This window comes from Macaca mulatta, chromosome 11, assembly GCF_049350105.2.
Source record: "Macaca mulatta isolate MMU2019108-1 chromosome 11, T2T-MMU8v2.0, whole genome shotgun sequence".
NCBI classification, from domain to species: domain Eukaryota; kingdom Metazoa; phylum Chordata; class Mammalia; order Primates; family Cercopithecidae; genus Macaca; species Macaca mulatta.
Genome location: NC_133416.1, coordinates 3,365,535 through 3,384,243, shown reverse-complemented (window position 1 = coordinate 3,384,243; position 18,709 = coordinate 3,365,535). Strand labels below are relative to the sequence as shown.

Here is an 18,709-nt window from a genome sequence, read left to right as displayed (position 1 = left end):
GGACAGGTCTTCTAGAGCCATTAGGCCATGTTCCTCGGGTCTCCTGACTTTCCGAAGGAAAGTCAGTTCATTGTCTGTAGCCTTGAGTGCCTCCAGGCCCAAGTACTGGCAGGACAGCCCCTGCCTTGGCCAAAACAGCCTCACTAAAAAGGGAGGGGCATTGAATGAAAACTACTACCAAAGACCCTTCGGAAACCAGCATCTAATTCCTTGAAGGGAACCCCAGATTTAAACCCTCAAGTTCGCTTTTTCTCTTTCCCCAAAAAGACAAATAGGGGAATAAGCTTCCCTAGCCCATCTCCTCAAGGCCACTCTCCTGCCTAGCAGACTTTCCATGGGTTCTCAAGCTGTGCGTACCTTTCCTGTAAGGTTCTTGGCACAGGCACTGTGGATCCAAAAACACTGAATCGTTTCAGCAAATGTCGAGAGAGAGGCTGACACCTGCCATGGAAAGGCAGGAGGTGTAAATCTCTGAAAGCCAAGGTCCTTTACACAGAGCGTCACTGGGGCACAGGATCTGCTGCTGCCAGCGAACACCAGTCAGCTCAGGGCAATAGCTCCATCAACCTGCGGCTTTCATAACCTATGTCACCTTGCTTGCTGGGACACGGGCAGCTACCTCATGGAGCACTGAGTGAGCAGGAAGTTGTGGAACAAGCTTCGCCTGGATCCTCCCCACCCCTGCACCTGCTTATTGTGTGCTGAAAACCCAGGAGTGCCTCAGAACCCAGATAAACGCTTAGTTTACACGGGGGAAGAAAACAAGCTCCTAGCACTAAGGCAAGCCAAAAAAATAAGCTCCTCCATGTATTTAAAACTCCCTGGACTCAGATGGACTCAGGTGCTGACATGTGGGAGGTTGGGAGCCGTCGTAGACAGTAGTTGGCCCCAGTGTGAAGACCTGTGCAGGGGACAACTGGCTCACTGCCATAGTGATGTTGAGAGAACCTAAAATCCAGGTCTCTGCAGCCTCCCAAACTGAGACAAAGCTTGCTTTCCCCAGGCAGAAGAGCCTTCTCTCCTGGTCCAGCAAAGCCCCACTTGGTCCTGGAGTGCTCTGTGCCCCTCAGGGCTATCCTGCTCCCACAGAGGGTACTGCCTCACACAGCTCAGTTGTGTTCCTCTGCATGTCCTGCACCTCTTTAGTTAGACCTGAACTGCCTGGGCAGGCCTTATTCTTCTCTGTGCTCCCACATCCCTCATCCAGGAAAGAGTAAATGCTCAATAAATGTTTGCTAAATTAAATCACAGAATCATAAGGACTCATGTAATACCAGCAAAACAAATAAAATGAAACCCAGTAATTAACGAATGGCTTTGAGAGATGCTGACTCTCTTCCTTGATATGCTTCTGAACAGCCAGTTTACTGTTTAGATCAGGGATTCTCCATCTCAGGCAACAGGTGCACTCTGGGGGTAGCCCAGAGTCAGGCGAAGAGTCAGGGACCACAGAGGCCCTAACATAGTCTCTACTCCGATACCTGAGAAAGAGCCCTGGACACTGTTTCTGGGTTACTTGAGGGTTTCTCAGCTCCTCACTTAGAATGACTCTTAGGTCATCATAGAATTCAGCTCTACCTTTTATGAAATCTTCAGCAACTCTATATTCTGTAGTGAAAGAGGTGGCTTTGTGAAGATGGAGTAGACAAAAATAGGGTAAAACACCCAAATTCAACCTGCTTGGATGCAAAAGGTCTTTGTCATAAACAAGGGATATTTCAGCAGCACCAAGACCAGAGACTAATAGCTGTCGTGTGTGTGTGTGTGTGAATTTAGTAGAAATACGTTCTGCGCACATCTAGACACATAGTGGGATGGCAAGATGAAGGGGGGAGTTGACAAGTGACTTATGAAAAGTTAACTGATTAGATTTTTGTTCCAAGGATCTCCTGTTGGCTGAACCAAAACAAATCCCAGGTACTAGAGAACATACTATTTGTGACTCTAAAAAAAAAAAAAATCTTTCTTTTATATGATTTCTCATTAAGTATTTTTTTACACCCTTATTTTTAAGTTTAATTTTTAACTTGTGGAAAAACATCAGTTGAAGAACTGATCACGGAGAAACTAATGCAGGGGGCAATTGGTGGCGTCAGGAAGAGGGTGGCCCCAACAGGATGGGGAGGGGCATGAACCCAGGATGACATGGGTCAGAGGCTCTTTACTGTGGTTCACAGTGTGCCACGTTCTTGGGGGTCCCAGAAGGGCATGGGGTGGACAGAAGTCAACAGAATGCTCCTGATGAATTATTCAGGCATCGAGATTCCTGAAAAGCTAGAAACACGTCCTCTGGTGTGACGCCTAGTCTAGCTGCTGCCCCCCGCTACAGTTCTCACCTGCAACCTTCTGCGTGTGTCCCAAACCCCAGACCATCCACCATGTCATTCTGTTTCCCATGAGCAGGGGGCTCATTTCAAGTGCTGAACACAAAGTCAGCACTGAAAAGATGTTTAATTGACGGATGTTTCTGTTACCTGATTGTGATTGCCCACAATGTGTAAGAGGTCATGCTCAGAGTTTCAGACCAACCGGAATTCTCAGAGTATGCCTACGAATCCCATAGACAAGGTCCTGCAAAGGAGGTTGACCCAGCAGCCTCTTGCATCCTTGAGATGGCACATGCGTAGACCATGGGAGACAAGCAGCCTTGAATGATGTGCAAAAGCCTAGGGATGTTTAGATTTTTGGAAAAAACAAAACATGTGAAACTAAGAATGGAAACCAATGGTAATGTTATACAATTAGGTTCTTCCCTCCTTGGTGCTTCACTGCTTCTGAGGAAGGCCAGTGCTTTTTATCTGATCACACTCCCCCCACCTGCCCATCTGTTTTTAAGAAGCTTGGACATTCTGTGAGTAAAGGATGAGTCTTTGACCGAAGAAGTAATTTCCTAAGGAAACTATACCCCAAACCCAAGTTTTGTTTAGTTTCCAAATCCCCGGTGTCCACCCTTCTTTACTTTGTCATCTGCACACTCCTCAAACAGAATAGTAGGTAGAAAAGAAATGTTTTCAGCAAATTGCTCGGCTTGTTGGAGCCTCAGCGCAATGCATGGCCAAAGGCTTTCATAGCTGAAGCAATGTTCAAGTATTACTTGACCAAGTCTGATTGTATTTTTAGTCCACTCTTTAAAATCGTAACAATGGAATGCAATAACGGATGTTAGAGGAAAAGAGAAAGAGACAGTACCATCCACAACAGGAAGCAAGAGCTGCCATCTGCTAGGTGCCTTCCCTGGTCCCTTCTATCTCAGGCCATATCCAGCGGCTGACCAGTCGCTTCTTTGATGCTTTAGTGACTTACTCTTTTCCAGCTGTTTGGTGATTTAGAATGAATGAAGCTCTGGGGTTTCCATGCATTACTACACTTGAAAATCTTGGCTGCTCCTTCTCAAGTCCTTTAGACTTGCCCTTTGTGCTTGAAGGACAATTCATTCTTCTGAGCGAAAGGCCTTACTTCCCCCTCCCCCCTGTGGAAACTATCCCCCTAGAAGGGTTCAAAGTCAGCAGCATCATACCAGCACCATGAGGTTCAATAGGTTAGATTTCCAGCGTTTTCAAACTCCAGCCTGGAAATCAGAATCACCTGGAGAGCTTTTTCAAAATGCAGAGACTGGGGCCCTGACTTTAGAGCTTCTAATTCAATGGCTCTGAGGGAGGTTTGGGTATTTTTATATTGACAAAGCTCTATGTTTGATGCTAAAATATTTTGAGATTTGAGAGTCTGTGCTTTGGAGATACTGGCCTAGAGGCTGAGGAGGGACACTGGAGAGAAAGGAAGAGGGAGAGGGAGGAAGAAGGAAGAAACAGCCATAGAAAGGTCAAAGCAATTAGAGAAACTGAAAGCAGGAGCACTGGGCTAGGCAGGGCTTCTATCATGAATACCCACGTTTCAGTTTTAGGTGTGTGTATGTGCACATGTGTGTATACACACATGCAGGTGCACACACACATACAAATGCACACACACACAACATGGCCATTTTGGGAAGGTGCTGGGAAAATCAGAGAGAGGCATGTCCCATGAGCCTGGGATTGTTTCTTCACCTCTGACACTTTTTCCATTCCCAGCCTGAGCTCTATCACACGCACCCCAGGGGAGAAGGCACAACACAGCTGCTGAAAATTGGTGGTTGCAGTTGTTGCTGCTTCTGCTTCCCCGCTCCGGCTGTCATTATGACAGTATTTCTTTGGGTCACATCTGGCTGGTGGGGCATCAATGACTTGTGGTGGGGGAGAAGAAGGGAGTGGTGAAGGAAGAACACAAAAATACATCAGCAAAGGCAATCATATCTATTCCTACCCTCCACCCACCCTCCACTGCCACCTGCCTTCAGTTTGATGCCATGGAAGGCATGGGTCTGAAGTTTATGGGATGAGGCCCCACAGCACAGTCCCACACAATCATTTATTCTATGGGCTGTAGGCAGAAACTGCCTATTGGCAGAAGGATAAGGATGTTTCTGTCCTTGGCTGGTCAGAGGGACCCACCCGAGGAAGAAGGACCAGTTAGGGCCACTTGGGAATTTGGTCTGCTTTGCTAAACAAAATAAATTTGCCTAAGTGTAATAAGTTCAACTCCTTCTCTCTGTCTTACAAATTATTCAAAACCAAGTTCTTATTGAGCATGAATCTCAAATATGTTTTCCAATGTTCCACTTTAGCCTGAGGCAGAGGGGATCTGACCTTTGTCTTCGTTTTGAAAGCATCACAACGCGGCAGCTTTGCCGCGGCACGGGTGCAGCCATATTGCCATTATCCGCTTTAGAATTTAGTTGGCTTCCTAGACTGAGCTAATTGAACTGGACTGGATCTTATTTACGACTGAATCCTCAGAGCCTAGGAGCACCCCTGGCATGCAAGGACACTCAGGAAATGTTTGCTGGGTACCAGGTCCTCGGGCAAGTTTCAAGCCATCACTTACAGAGAGAGGGACGCATGTCATAGCAACACTGGGTGTTGGCATGTTGACTATCACAAAAAAACTGAGAAAGAGGGATTTCGAATCAACAGGACATGGTGTTTTTAACGAAGTCACATGACAGAATACTGTGCACCACATCTCTGTACGGTTACAAAACTCTTCCTTCCGATTCAGGAAGAAGTCGATGCCTCTCTTGGCATGATTTCCTTTTGATCTGGCAGCTCTGCTCAACGGGAAGCATTTGCTCCCCTCTCACTCTTCCCTGCTTTGGTTTGTAGACGTGTTCCCTGAGTAGGCTCTTAGATTGTTTTCACGATGGCCAAATACATTTGCCTATTTGCAAAACTCTGAAGGAGATGGTATTTGTAAGACTGGCAGTATGCTTTTTATTCACCCGAATTCTGGAGGACAGCGCTGGACTCTGGCAAGTCATTTCTCACGCTGAAGTTGGAGACACGATGAAGAATATATTTTCTGGAGTTTTTCCTAATAACGGACTTTGCCAGAATCGAGACAGCTCAAAGACGGAGTGTGGGTTTGCCTGTGGGGTAGGCTGTACAAAAATCTGGCACTTCAGAGGCTGGAAGCGCAGCAAAGTAGTGTTGGCTACTGGATAATAAAAGGGGCAACTTTAAGGTAAATGAAGATTTACTATTGATTGGGTGGCTCTCGAGAATGCTATTTCTCTAACTAATGCATGTGGGGTTTAATAGACGATGGGTGGATGGGTACAACAAACCACCATGTTGCATGTATACCTACGTAGCAAACCTGCACGTTCTGCACATGTATCCCAGAACTGAAAGTAAAATAAACATTTTTTAAAAAGCGTATTTCTAAATAGGCATCACATGACCAGCAGCATGTTTTGGGAATGGTAAAAATGCTGCCAATGCATTTGTCTGATGGACTATTCTAATATGTTAAGGTAAGATTAAAATAAAGAGTAAAAATTGAATAGCATGTCACAATGCTTCACAGTTCAATAAAAATGGTTCCTTTATATAATTTCTTTTTAGAAGATCAGGACTGACTTTTTCTCTTCAGCCCAAAGAATTCATAATTCTGCCTTCTAGCTCCCTTTTGAGGAAAGAGGCAAGAAAAGGATGAGGGCAGAAGGAACTCCGCATGGGAGGAGGAGTTGAACGGAACCCTTGTGCCAGCTTGGCCAGCTCATCCATGCCTGCACACCAGGGGTTTGCACTGTGGTGGGACACACTGAAAAAACGACCTTTCCCTAAGGCCAGCGGGTTGGGGAGGGGACTCGTGAGGGTGAAAAGCTCATGCCTTGTTTCTCAGGCAAGACCTGGAAGAAATCAAAGATGCTCTTCATCAACCATTGTATCGAGATGTGTATGTGACCCCAAGAGCATGGGGAGGAGGAGAAAGGGAGGTGTCAGGGAAGGGCTCACGGCCTCTGTGCCCCCACCCTCTGACTGCCCACTCATGCTACATACCCAGTACAGCACGTCCGTCCAGCCCTCCATGGTGATGCACTGGAACACCGTGAGCATGGCGAAGGCAAAGTTGTCAAAGTTGGTGATGCCGTGCTTGGGACCATCCCAGCCGGGCTTGCACACCGTGCCGTTCTGGCACTGCCGCCCATGGCCTGTTTCCAGCGCACAAGGGGAAGGGTCATCTTCTGCTGGAACATCTCAAATGGCCAGAAGAAGACAGGAGACGGGAGCAGCAGCGGGGCAGAGATGTGGGCAGAGAAAAAAGTCAGAGAGAAAAGTGACAGGATGAGGTTGATGGGATGGGCAAAGCAACCATGGCAACAACAGTGCAAGACACGCTTAAATCATGTCCCCTAGATGTGAATCAAGCAACATAAGAAAGTAGGCATTCCGTTTAGGCTGCCGTTAATTTAGAAGGTCAGTCCTTTTCACTCACTGTTGTAAAAGCTGTATTTTAATCTCAGTAACTGATTTCTATTGCCCATTCTGTTGTAACATGTCAGCATCATAATCAAATGGCCAATCAAAAAATAATGATGATGCCACCACTGCAAGTGGAAACTGACCCAGAAAGCGATTAGGAAGTCTGTATTTTCTTTTTTTGGTGGTAGAGTTCTACAGACACTTGTATTGGAATACCAGAATTTAGGGTAAGGACAACACTGATGCAAACACTCCTTCACATAACCGATCCCATCCAATAATGCTTTCTAACTACCTGGGTCCATCACGTATTAGAGGATAAAACATTGCCAGGGATGCAAGTCACTTTACAGTGAAGCCTTATTTAGGTGAAAGACGGAAAACGGACTCTGACTGCTGCGCAGAGGGATCGCCTGCGGCCGTTTTCATTGCAGCCTGCGAGTACACACTACTGACTGTATTTCATGCATGTCATGTGGGACTTGGCAGCTCTGCCCTTTGCTCTGCAGCATGAATACCTTTCAGAAGAGAAGAATCATTTTCCGACCTCTAACCAAGACAGAGCGGCAGTGAGTAACAGGGAGCGTGCTTCCTCAGTACGGATGCGGCTTGGTCAGGAAATAGTAGAGTACAGTGTCTGTGGCTAAAGGCAGCAGTTGGACTAATGCCACGTGCGGGAAATAGCTCCCGGCAAATTAATGAATGAAGATGTGACTGATATTTTGAGTGTGGAGATTGCTGGTAAATTTAAACAAGACCTGACTGATCTAAGAATTTCGATTACGGGAAAACACTGAGAAAGTCTTGGTGCTGGCTATGGAAGGTAATGGTGTGGAATTCACAAAAGTTCGTGAAATCAAGGACACTGTCCTGTCCTTAGACAAAGTAATGACAATAACAGACAGAAGAGACCCCAGTTCCAACAAATAAACGATTGCCTATAACAATGAAAATACGCTTCGAGAGAGAGAGAGAGAGAGAGAGAGAGAGAGAGAGAGAGAAATTGCTTATAGTTCTTCATTTAGAGACAACAGATCACCCCAGGATTGTTCTCTGGTTTCATGTATCAAAACAATCATAAGTGTGATTACTTTGCCTACATTAGGCTCCGCATTGAAGATGACTGGCCGGTGGGCTGATTCTCAGTTGGTGGCTTTAAATTTGAAACTGTTCACTCCCAAGAGGAAGACCAGACGAGAAATATTAATCCTTAAGTAAGAGATAATTTTTAGGAGAATATAGTCTACTTGAAAACATATGCCTGATTGTGTCTTCCCAGCAGCAGTGGCAGCTCCTCTTCCTCCTCCTCCTCCTCCTCTTCATTGTCATCAGCACCTGCGTGGTCATCTTTGTGGCCTCCTCCTCCTCCTTGTTCTCTGCCAATTTCATTTCCTCCTCCTGCTCATTTTCCTCCTTCTCCTTCTCTTCCTCCTCCTTCTTCTCCTCTCCTCTCTTTCTCTCCCACTGACCCCATCAGCTTTATTGACTTACAAGTTACATGCCTCAGAATTTATCAGTGTAACTGTACAGCTTAATTATTTTTAGTAAATTTTTACATAGTCATGCAGCCATAACCACAATCCGTTTTAAAGCACGGCCATTACTCCCCGAAACCCCCCTCGCCGGTTTGCAGTCAATCCTTGCTCCCATCCCCAGTCCCTGGCAACCTGATCTGCTTTCTGCCTCCATTGCTTTGCCTCCTCTAGAAATTTCATATAAATGGAATCACACACTATGAGGCTTTTTATGTCCATCTTCTTTCACTTAGCATAACGTTTTGAGCTGCATCCGTGCTGTTGCATATATCAGTAGGCTCTGTTCCTCTTTATTGCTGAGCAGTGTATTTCATTGTATGTTTATCCGTTCACCAGCTGATGGACGTCTGGATTGTGTCCAGGTTTGGGCTATTATGGATAATGCTGCTTCCTGGCTTATTCTTGGGCCAGTGCTTAAAGTTGTGCGTGAGTCCTGTGTTTGTTGATCAAGGTGCAAAGGTCTGCACTGCTGGTCCCTGAACTGTTAGAGAGACAGTATCCACACCATTTCCTTCTTTCAGGGTCTAGCTCCCAGGAGGGCTCCATTAACGCAGCTGAAATAAGCAGTCCTCTGACTACAACTTTTTATGACTTTTTAAAATGTGAAATCTTTAGAGATTTGGATGTGACACTACAAAAAAGAGGGAGACTAAAATGTAAACCCTAAGCCTAAATAATACATGAAAAAGTGGATAATGAGCACCTAAAAATTTGAGAGTTGAGAGACCGGAAAACCAAGAGCCAAGTAGATCATTAATTCTGTTGGGTTCTCACCCATTCTAGTCATAGCTTCCTAGAGAGACGTGTTCAGTCGCTGTGATAAAAGTGCTGGAATGATAGGAGAGACGGGACAAAGAGAGACGGTGAAAAAGTGAAGGGGAAGCTCTTGCATCTTTTTCTCATGTTTTGCTTTTTCGCAGAATAAAGATGCAGTTTATCTTTACATTGGGACCGCTCACCCGACAGCATTCCCTGCACTCTCAATTCCCGAGACGTCACAAAGAGGGCAAAGGAGAAGGCTGCCAAAGGGAGTTCTGAGTGTCCTCGAGGAAGAAAAACGTCTCTGGGGATTTTACGAATATCTGTGAAAAAGAAAATGGCATCAAGGGGAAGTGGTCTCACTGATAAAAGAGAAAGGGATGAGATTCAGAAACATTATCTAAAGGCTCTAGTGCCATTTCGCTATTTAAAATCTGATTTGAACAATAATGAAAAAGATTTGAGAACAATTAAGAAGCAGTGATGATCTGGTAAAAATAGGTATCTATAAAAAGCACTAAAGCGAACACTTGAAAAAATGTGAACACACACAAATCAGCAGGTCCTAGCAACACACACTCTAGGGTGAGGAGAAATTTGCTTAAAACATAAAAATGTGTTGGTTTTCTTTTGCAGAGTCATGAAGTCCTGGGGAGGAAAGTGGGAACATGAGGTGGGAGAAGGAAACAAAGCAATGCAAGTTCTGTATTTTAAGACAGACATGAAGAGAGGTAGAGTCATTCTGGAAAGTCCAAATTAAGTTTTCGGTAAAATAATGGAGGTGAAGATTAGGAGAGATTTTAGAAACGCAGTTAATATCAACAAAAACACGAAATCCTGGGAGAGCTCCAGTTAGTGATTCCAAGGAGAAATCACTGAAGACAGAAATCAATTACTTTTTTAAAACTCAACTTTAAGGACTGAATAGAATGAAGATGATTTCATTTCTAGGTTTTAGCCAACCAATTCTGTGCCAGTCTCAGGGGTAATTACTGTGCTTGGGAAGCTATTCAGAGTGACCTGGCTCAGCACACCATCAAACAGATGGGAAAACCAGAAACAAAAGGTATCGGCATATGGTGATGTGTCTGTTGAGGAGCTGAGAAGGCGCCGTGCAGATGTCCCCGGGATTAGGGAAACGCTGCGTCTTCTGAGACCATCTTCACCAGGGGCTGTTGCCTGGAAGGGCAGTCTAGAGGCAGAATATGGTTCACCTGAACAATTCCATAACTTTCTTTGTGGATTTTGTTGGAAACATGGATCAAAATCCAATGTATTTTGAAATCTAGAGATATATAAAATTCACAGTCTGTGAAATAATATTGGACTATAAAATAATTTGATGTAAATCTCATCAAAAATTACGAGGGCTCACAAAGCACTTTTGTGTAATCTAAATTTGCAGAAAATAGGGTAATTCAACCCAAAGTCTGAAATTAAGAAAAAAAAAAAAAAGAAAGAAAAAATTTGAACCACCCATTCCAAAGTTTATATAAAACTCTCCAAAACACTTAGAGGTTGGTTTCAAAGCCTGCAAGTATTTGGTCTTCTCCACGGCTGCACAGATATGTCTGGGTTCTTGCACATTTTCCTTCCTTGTCTGCACTGCCGACTATGTGGGTGGACAAGGGCTTGATGGCAGCAGCATCATGTTGTGCTAAGAGTGACAGAGTGGGTCCTGGCTTGTGATCAGATGGCAGGTTTGGGAACGAAGGGACAGCAAGCTCTTGATTGCAGAGTATTTGAGAGGACAGGCTTCTGCAGCTGTGTCCTGGGCCCCTCTTCCCAGCAGGGACTCTGGTTCAGGTGAATGAGGGAGGCCACCTTCTCATGGAGCCTGGTAGGGCTTTTCTCTCTGGAGCACTTCTGTTGTTGTCCTGGCCCCCTTGGCTCATGGCCATTTCCGTGATGGGAGCCTACTTCTCTTCTGAACTTGCAGGCAAAGATAAACCCATCACATCAACCATCTGATGAGTCTCTTGGTAGGAGGCAACCTCTCAGGCACTTTTCCTGGTCCTGTTTACTATCAAGGATGGACAATGTGATCCTAAATTGGTCATTCCAATTGGGGAGGCCAAGTCTTATCTTTGTCCTAAGAGAAGAGGAGTCCATGACAGGTTCAGTACTTGGCGTGACCTCTTCACTGGGCCCTGGGGCTCTGACCTTGAGGACGGCTCCCTCCCTGTGCCATGCTTTCTTTGTCTGCCATGCCCACCATTTTCTGACTCTCCAGGGTCACTGAGGCCTGGTAACAAAGCCCTGGACTTCCAACCAGAATTCAGGGCCACTTATTCCCACAGGCCCTTGCAAGAGCCCACGACCGGCAGAAAACACACTTGGGCTGCTTTCTCGTTAGGATGATGGAAACCGCCTGCAGTGTTGGAGCCCCTCTCCTTAGCTCTGTGGTGCACAGACATCTGATTGCACAGCAGGGCCGCCATCTTCAGCTCGACGGCTGAATTCCACCATTTCACTCTCCCCCATTTTGCTGGTGAGAGCCTCACCATCATCACTGCTGAACTGACGGGGAATCTTTGAGACTCCACATGTCTATGACTTCCTGAGGAGTTCGAGTCAAATGGTCATTGATAATTTCAATACAACCGCATCAACTTTAGACATACCACAGTCAGTTCTTAAGGAGTCTTAAAACGAGCTCTCACAGGGCCACATAAGTCAATAAATTTATTGGTCCTGAGCTAGCTACAAATCAACCTGAATAAAAGGAAGGATTTTAATTAAAGGGGAAAATATTATTCACCTATGGTTTGGCATTTCTTTAAGCAAGGCTGAAAATCTCAGAATTTTAGCTACAGGCAAGATCTCCTTTTTCCAATTTAACAAGGATTCTATTTTTGAAAACAGGATAGTTTATTTTATATGATTATGACCCAAGTAATTTGGAAATTCTCTCTAGAGTGAAAAAACAGTCTCCTGTTAAACAGACTTCTATCCAAAAAGTGAAAACATTGGTGTGATTCTGTGTCTATAGGAGTATACGTTCTGCGTGTGTGGTTTTTTGTTTTGTTTTTAGGACGGCGGCTATGTGGAAATAAACTAGAAATCCCCTCAAATATGCAGTTAATCCATCCAGTCATACTAGATTATACATAGAAAGTATTCTATTTTGATTTCTCTACGAATTTCACCCCCTGTTGTTTGGAAGGACTATCCCTCCTCACCCCAGTGAAGCGAGAGGTCCCATTTAACTGAATGCTGGGACTGAGTGGGAATGAGGGGCAGTGTCGATGGAGAAAATTAGGTATCCTTCACTGTTCCCGGCAGATGATGCTCCCCTTTCTCCACCAAGATGCCAAAAACTAAGATGATGGATCTTGCTGTGTGAAAAAAAATCACATACATTTAACATGGCTAGCCCCTTTGGGGCGGGGGATATTTTTTCAACAAGTTCTTTGTGTTAAGCTGCTTTATCTGTCTGTTTAAAAGCCTTGTCAATTTCTGTTTAAATGTTTCTTTAAAAGGCCAAGCTGCGATGTCAGTAGCTTTAGCAGCAGCTTGCAGCATATCCTGCAAGCCAAAATTCCAGTGCCACGCAGGGAAGTGCCTAATGAACCAGCACTGCTGTTAAATATATTGATTTATGGAAGGAACGTGAAGCGAGAAGGCTCAAAAAGGAAGGGACTGGGAGTCATGGGGTAGAACTAAGCCTTCTCCTTGAAGGGAGGAAGTTTGGCTCCTGGCAAGGGGGTGATTCCCACCTGTCCTCCTCCCCCACCTGGAATAGGGGCTCAGGGGCATCTGCCTGTGAATGGAGAAACAGAAACAATAATTACAGAGGATCTGGAATCAGCACCATGAAGGTAGAAAGATCTTAGAGTGGTGCTGGGAGAGCCTATTGCTCAGGGCTGAGCAGCCCCCCTGAAAGGGCACCCGACGGCCAGCCACACTGAAACGTGGAAGGAGCAGAGACTGACGTTCCCAGGTCAGCTCTGATTCTTAAAACACTCAGGGTTGGCTTGAAAAGTGGCAGATTGATGAAAGATAGGATCTAAGTTATTCAAATATTTCTCAAATTGTGTAGCTTATTGAAAAGTGCTGAACGAAGTTTGCGTTAGGCCGGTTTAACAGATTAAAACAAAAATTGGAACTGAGAAAAAAAGGATATGGGTCTCTCTGCCTCTCACTTAAACACGCCCAGTGGGCGTCTGAGTGAACGGGACCTTCCCCGGGCTCTGCTGGTCATGCTGGTGTAGCCAGCAGCGGGAAAGGAAAGGTGCCGGGACTGACAGAGGCCAGGGCCTTGGGAGCACGGCTGCCTGCCCCTCTTACCTGCTATGCCCTCCTGGTTGTAGCAGGTCTTGTGCATCTTCCCCATGAAGAGCTCCAGGCCGATGATGGCATAGATGATGATGACAAACAGCACGAGCAGGGCGATGTGCAGCAGGGGGACCATGGCCTTGATGATGGAATTCAGGACCACCTGGAGACCTGCGGGGACAGAGCCACTCACTGAACCAAGCGTCACCGCGGGTACCGTGCTGACGCCATCTCATGCCGTCTTCCGGCAACTCTGTGAGGAAGGAACTACGAGCCTTGGTGTTCAGATGAGAAGACTGAGGCTCAGAGCCACACACCAAGGATTGATGGTGCAGGGGTCTAAATCCAGGTTGGCCTCACTCCAAATCTGTCTTGGAGACTCATCCAAAGCAAAGGACTGGCAGCTGCTGTACTTCTGAGGGGAAGAACATGTTGTTTCCATCCATAACTATCAGATTGTGTAATATCCCATCTTACAGGCAACCGAGCACCTTTTTCTCCCAGGGCAGCGTCTCAGGACAGTGAGAGCTCATGTGGACTCAAGACAGCCCTGCAGGGACTCACTTGTCCTCAGGTTTTCCCCACAGTGGGACTCAGAAAAGTTCCAGAGCTGGGTGGTGCTGACGGTTGTACAACGTGTGAAGATACTGCCACTGAGCTGGACACTTGAAAATCATTAAAATGATCAATTTTGTTATGTTCTTATTACCACAAGAAAAGAAACTCTAGAAAGCACCCAGATCCTTCTGGTAAAAAGAGTCAAGGAAAAGCCCGCCTGGGGACGTGGGTGTTGTCGGTGAGGTCTGGGGCTTGCACCGTGGTCTGTGGGGAGAAGGCCCCCCTTACTAAGCTTGGCTACATCAGAAATAACACACTGGGGATGCTACTTACTTAAAGCGACACTGCAAATCATTCGCAAATGGCAGGAAGGTGGTTACCAGCAAGTCACCCCCAGATGACACCCAGCCCCGAGAAAGTCACGTGTGAGATTCCTGCCCAGGCGAGTGCAGTGCGTCTTCACCTTCCAGGTGAGAATGTGGAGGCAGCTCCTGCTTCCCTCCAGCAGAGCCAGTGGTGCAGAAAGTCGCCCTGAGTGCCACCTCTGATACACACAGGACAGGACACCCCGTCCAGGTCACACTACACAGGTCACTTTTTGTGTCTTTACCTTCTGTGTGTGGGGCATTTCACCCTCACGTTTATCCACCGTGCTTGCCCCTGGGTAAACTAAGGCCGGTCACCCCCTTCCCAAACCCTGAGGCTGTTGTTGGTGCTTTTCATTCCGGTGGTGTGATTCTCACAAGGCTGATTAGAACGATTCTTCCCAGCTATTAAGCCAAGCTGGGAAGATTAAAAAAAAAAAAAAAAAAAAAGGAAAAGAAAAGAAAAGCTGGAATGATTTTACCTGCGAATTAATGAGAGTGCTTGCAGCCTCCCATTAGAACAAGATGTTTTCAGATTGAAATGATTCCATTAATTAGCAAGTTGTACACACATTAGTGTTAGAGTATGCAGAGCCGCGAAGAAAGTTGAAAATTGAACCGCAAAGCAGCTTTCAGGGCATCTGCTGGGGGTGGGGGTGGGGGTGGGGGACGTGTACCAAGTGCTACTCGAGGTGGGAGGAACCCCAAATCTGGGCTACCCAGGCATAAGGGGGTGTCTCGGTGGGCCTCAGTGCTACAGCCTCCAATGGCAAGAGAACGGTGGGTGTGGGACATAAAAGGACACCCACTGGGAGGCTCCCCTCCAGGCCGCAGCTAGAGGGCTGCTCAGCAGGCTGCCTCAGGCCTGCTGGAACTTTGAATGCCTTCCTCTGCTCTTAGGATGAAGACAAGATCCTTCCTGGGCCCCTTCAGGACCCGACCCTGGGTGGGTCGGGTCTCCTCCACCCACCTCTCCACTGACGGCCTCTCCCCAGCCCACTCCAGTAAAACAGCTCTTCTTTCAGAAAGTGGAATATGCTACTGTTCCTCCCACCACAGGGCCACCACACATGCTGTTCCCTCAACCTGGAATGCTTTTCCCTGCTTCCCTCCTACTTATCCTTCACTCTCAGCCCAAGCATCTGTTTCCCCAGGGTCCATCATTTCCCCAGGGATCATCACCCAACTCCCAGACCAGAGACGTGTCCTTTAAGTCTTCCTTGGAACGATTTCCCTTCCTCTGGAGAGTGCACCTCAGTTTGAAATGTTATGTTCCTTCACGGGATTTTAAAACATTTATATCTGTCTCTCACACTAGGCTGAGTTTTGTGAGGAGGGACTGTGCCTGTTCGTCTCCCTGTTTTGTCACTAAGGCCTGGCTTGGTGCTGAGCATATGTGGGAACTCAGTAAATATTTACTGAAGGACTGACAAAACTTATCATCTAAATAAACGCTATTGCTGTCCTGCAGCGCTGCTGAGTATTGCTGCACAGACATCTGCTTTCCAGATAGGTGTCTAAGGGACAGGTGAGTGTCAGGGCCTGCAGGGGACACAGGCCACTGAACAGGCTGGAGACAGGCCAAGCGGAGTGAAAGCAGCTTGTGGGCATCGTTTCAGCTGTCAGCGATGCCATAAGAATTCCTGCCAAATGTCCTGTTCCTCACACCCCCGTCCAGGCTGGGGGTGCCACTCACCTGAGCACCCAGGCCAGAAAATTGATCTCCTAGGCTCCTCCTTCCACCCAGTAACCAAGTCCTGCCGGGTTGGTTTCAAAGTATCTTTAGACATGAATACATTTTTCTTACTGTATAAATCATATATGCTAATTATAGAGAAAACAGAAAATACTTATTATAGAGAAATTACAGAACACAGGGAAGCAAGAAGAAAAAAGCAATCACTCATTGTCCTGGCCCCAGGAGAAGAGCCACTGTCAGTCCTTCCCGTCCACGACTTGTTTTCCTCCTCTGTCCCCTTCGTGCTCGTCATTTGGTCAACTGGTCTCCCGGCTTTCAGTGTTGCCCGGTCTTCGAGTGACACTTAAAATGCTCTTCCTGAAGTACACACTGGAACATGTCCCTTTGTAGCTGAAAGTCACCCAGTGACTCCCTGTCACCTCCAGGTAAACTCACCTGCCTTCTTCCCCAGTTTGATCTCAAATGACTCCCAGTTTATACGTCAGGCTTGAGCAATACACCCTGCAGTTCTCAGGCTTCGTGCCTCCAATCCCAGCGCGTGTGGTTCCCCCTGCCTGGAATGCCATTCCCTGCCTCGCTGAGAGCTGCTTGAGTCTCAGCATGTCTTCTCATCTTTGTGTCTCAGGCACGTGGGAGGGACTCCGTGAACATGGAGCCAAGTCACATTCGTAAGCACAGGGTGCCTTCAGAAGGCAGAAACCACGAGAATGAAGGAATTGGAAACAAAATCATTCAATAATCATTAGAAGAAATTGAAGGTGTTTTGTCAGGAACGGTGAAAAGGCACAGGCAGGAGGGTAACGTCAGTGATTTTCAGAGGATCTCAACTGCTATTTGAGGAAGAGGGATTAGATGAGTTCTGTCTGACCACAGAGATGGAACTGCGACCAGCTGGAAAGTGTCCGGGAAAGACTTAGGTTCAACACAGATAAACACTTATCTGTCCAAGAAACAGGCTGATCTGAAGGTGGAGTAGGGTGCTCTAAGAGATAGTGGATTCCCCATCCACAGAGGTATCCAAGCAGTGACTTGAGGAAGTGCCTGGCTGGGGATTCTGCCAGTGGGTGAAGGACTGCCCTGGAACACCAAAGGCCCTCCGACTTGATGAGCGTGTCCTGAAGACTTGCCATGGGCAAGAGCAGCCCTCAGCACTCTACTGGATCATTCCAGCTCCTCCCGGCAACAGCCCTCGGAAGTAGGCACTGTTCGTAACCTATGCTTCAGATGAGAAGAGTGGGTCCAGAGCACTGGAGTGATCTGCCCAGGGTCACACAGCTGGGAAGTGGTGGCACAGGGCTCAGTGCCAGGTGGTCTGGCTCCTAGCCTGTGGCTTCACTACTGTGCACATGCCCCCCACACACTTAAACAGTGGCTCTCAGCCTCCATGACCTGAGTCTATAAAGCAGTGACACGTGCTTGCAACATCTGCTGGGAAGGCAGGAGAGTCTAGTGGAGTCCCTGCTTCCAGGAGAGCCCAGATGTTTCCAAGGCTGGTCCAGGAAAGGCTCTCGCTTCCATCTGCTTTCCTCGCGGCTCGCCTGGGGTGGCAGAGCCAGGCTGGCTTGTGAAGGCGTGCAGCCAGACTTCCTCCTCTCCACCCTGCCATGTAGAGTTTGGCTCTCGGGGCCTGGATGTTTAACAGCTTCTTGGGATTGGCTCACAGCTGCCCCAGAAACAGCTCCTCCAACTCAAGTTCTAATTTGGAAAACACACGACATTTCTCCACCCAAGTGTTCTCAGATAGGCCATGCTCACAGCTGATAAGCGAGTGTCGGGCCTTCTTCAGGGCTGGCTGCTCATGTTGGTGAAAGAAAACGGGCCCTAGATAAGCCTGGTGAAGCAACTGCTGTCAAATGTTCTGTGAACACAAGATCACTATTGGCCCACGCATGTGAGGAGCCTGTTTTTCTAGCCCTAAATCAGGGTAAGGTCTGACAAACACATGTGTACTTAAGGGACCAACAGGACTGAGTATGTGACAGGAGAGCTCTACTGGAAAATTTGGAACATACGATTCCATGCAAAGATCAAACAGCACGTAACCTAGAAATTCAGTCTCGCTAGTTTGCAGCTCATGTCAAGTGACTGCCTCTTGGTGGGTGGGAAGACTCTCAAGGTACCAGGAAGACCTTCCAGGGAGACGGGGCCTTGGGCAGTGGCATCATTCAGTGCTAGGCTTGGGAAAAGGGGAGGACGGAGTTTAGCCAGCAGACATGGCTTTTCCTTTCTTCCTCTTACAGTGCTGCCTGCATTCCCTCTGGGGTGCAACTTGACAATTCCAGTTAGGAAAGGCTTAGAGGACCTGCATATATAAATCATCCTGTTTCTCCTTAAAAGGTCAAGAGAAGCCACCTATTGCAGAAAGCAGTATCTGGCACCTTTCTCTATGGTGGTTTTGAGGTTAGTCTGGAAATGCCCAGATTGGTCAAAGTTGGTGCTTCCGTTACCTGGTCCAGACTGTCCACCATGACTGACGAGGGCTGACAACAGATCCCACCCTCTTTTGCTTTACAAAACAGCATCTCACCAAGCCCTACTTTTGGGATGAGTTGTTCTGCTCAGAGACCCAGGAATATGATCACAAAAGAGTATGAAAATGCCTTTATGAGTAAGAGGAAAATGAGAACTTCTGGGGCTGGAGGGTAACGTGCCTGATTCAAGGCTCCTCTTAAGGACTCTGTTCTTTTCATGTGATCTTCAACCCATAGTTCC

General features: G+C 46.9%; 1 protein-coding gene across 30 annotated transcripts in view; it reads right to left on the bottom strand.

The window, feature by feature from the left end:
• CACNA1C (calcium voltage-gated channel subunit alpha1 C) overlaps window positions 1-18,709 on the bottom strand; it is a 740,665-nt gene that overhangs the window by 196,308 nt on the left and 525,648 nt on the right. For 25 of the 30 annotated variants that reach the window (XM_028829106.2, XM_028829113.2, XM_028829112.2 and 22 more), the window contains exons 6-7: window positions 13,388-13,546; window positions 6,381-6,577 (exon numbers count right to left, since the gene is read on the bottom strand). In XM_028829106.2, the coding sequence (XP_028684939.2) occupies window positions 6,381-6,577; window positions 13,388-13,546 (356 nt within the window). The remainder of the gene's footprint in view (window positions 1-6,380; window positions 6,578-13,387; window positions 13,547-18,709) is intronic. The other 5 variants (XM_028829111.2, XM_077953274.1, XM_077953276.1 and 2 more) reach the window with 2 other exon arrangements.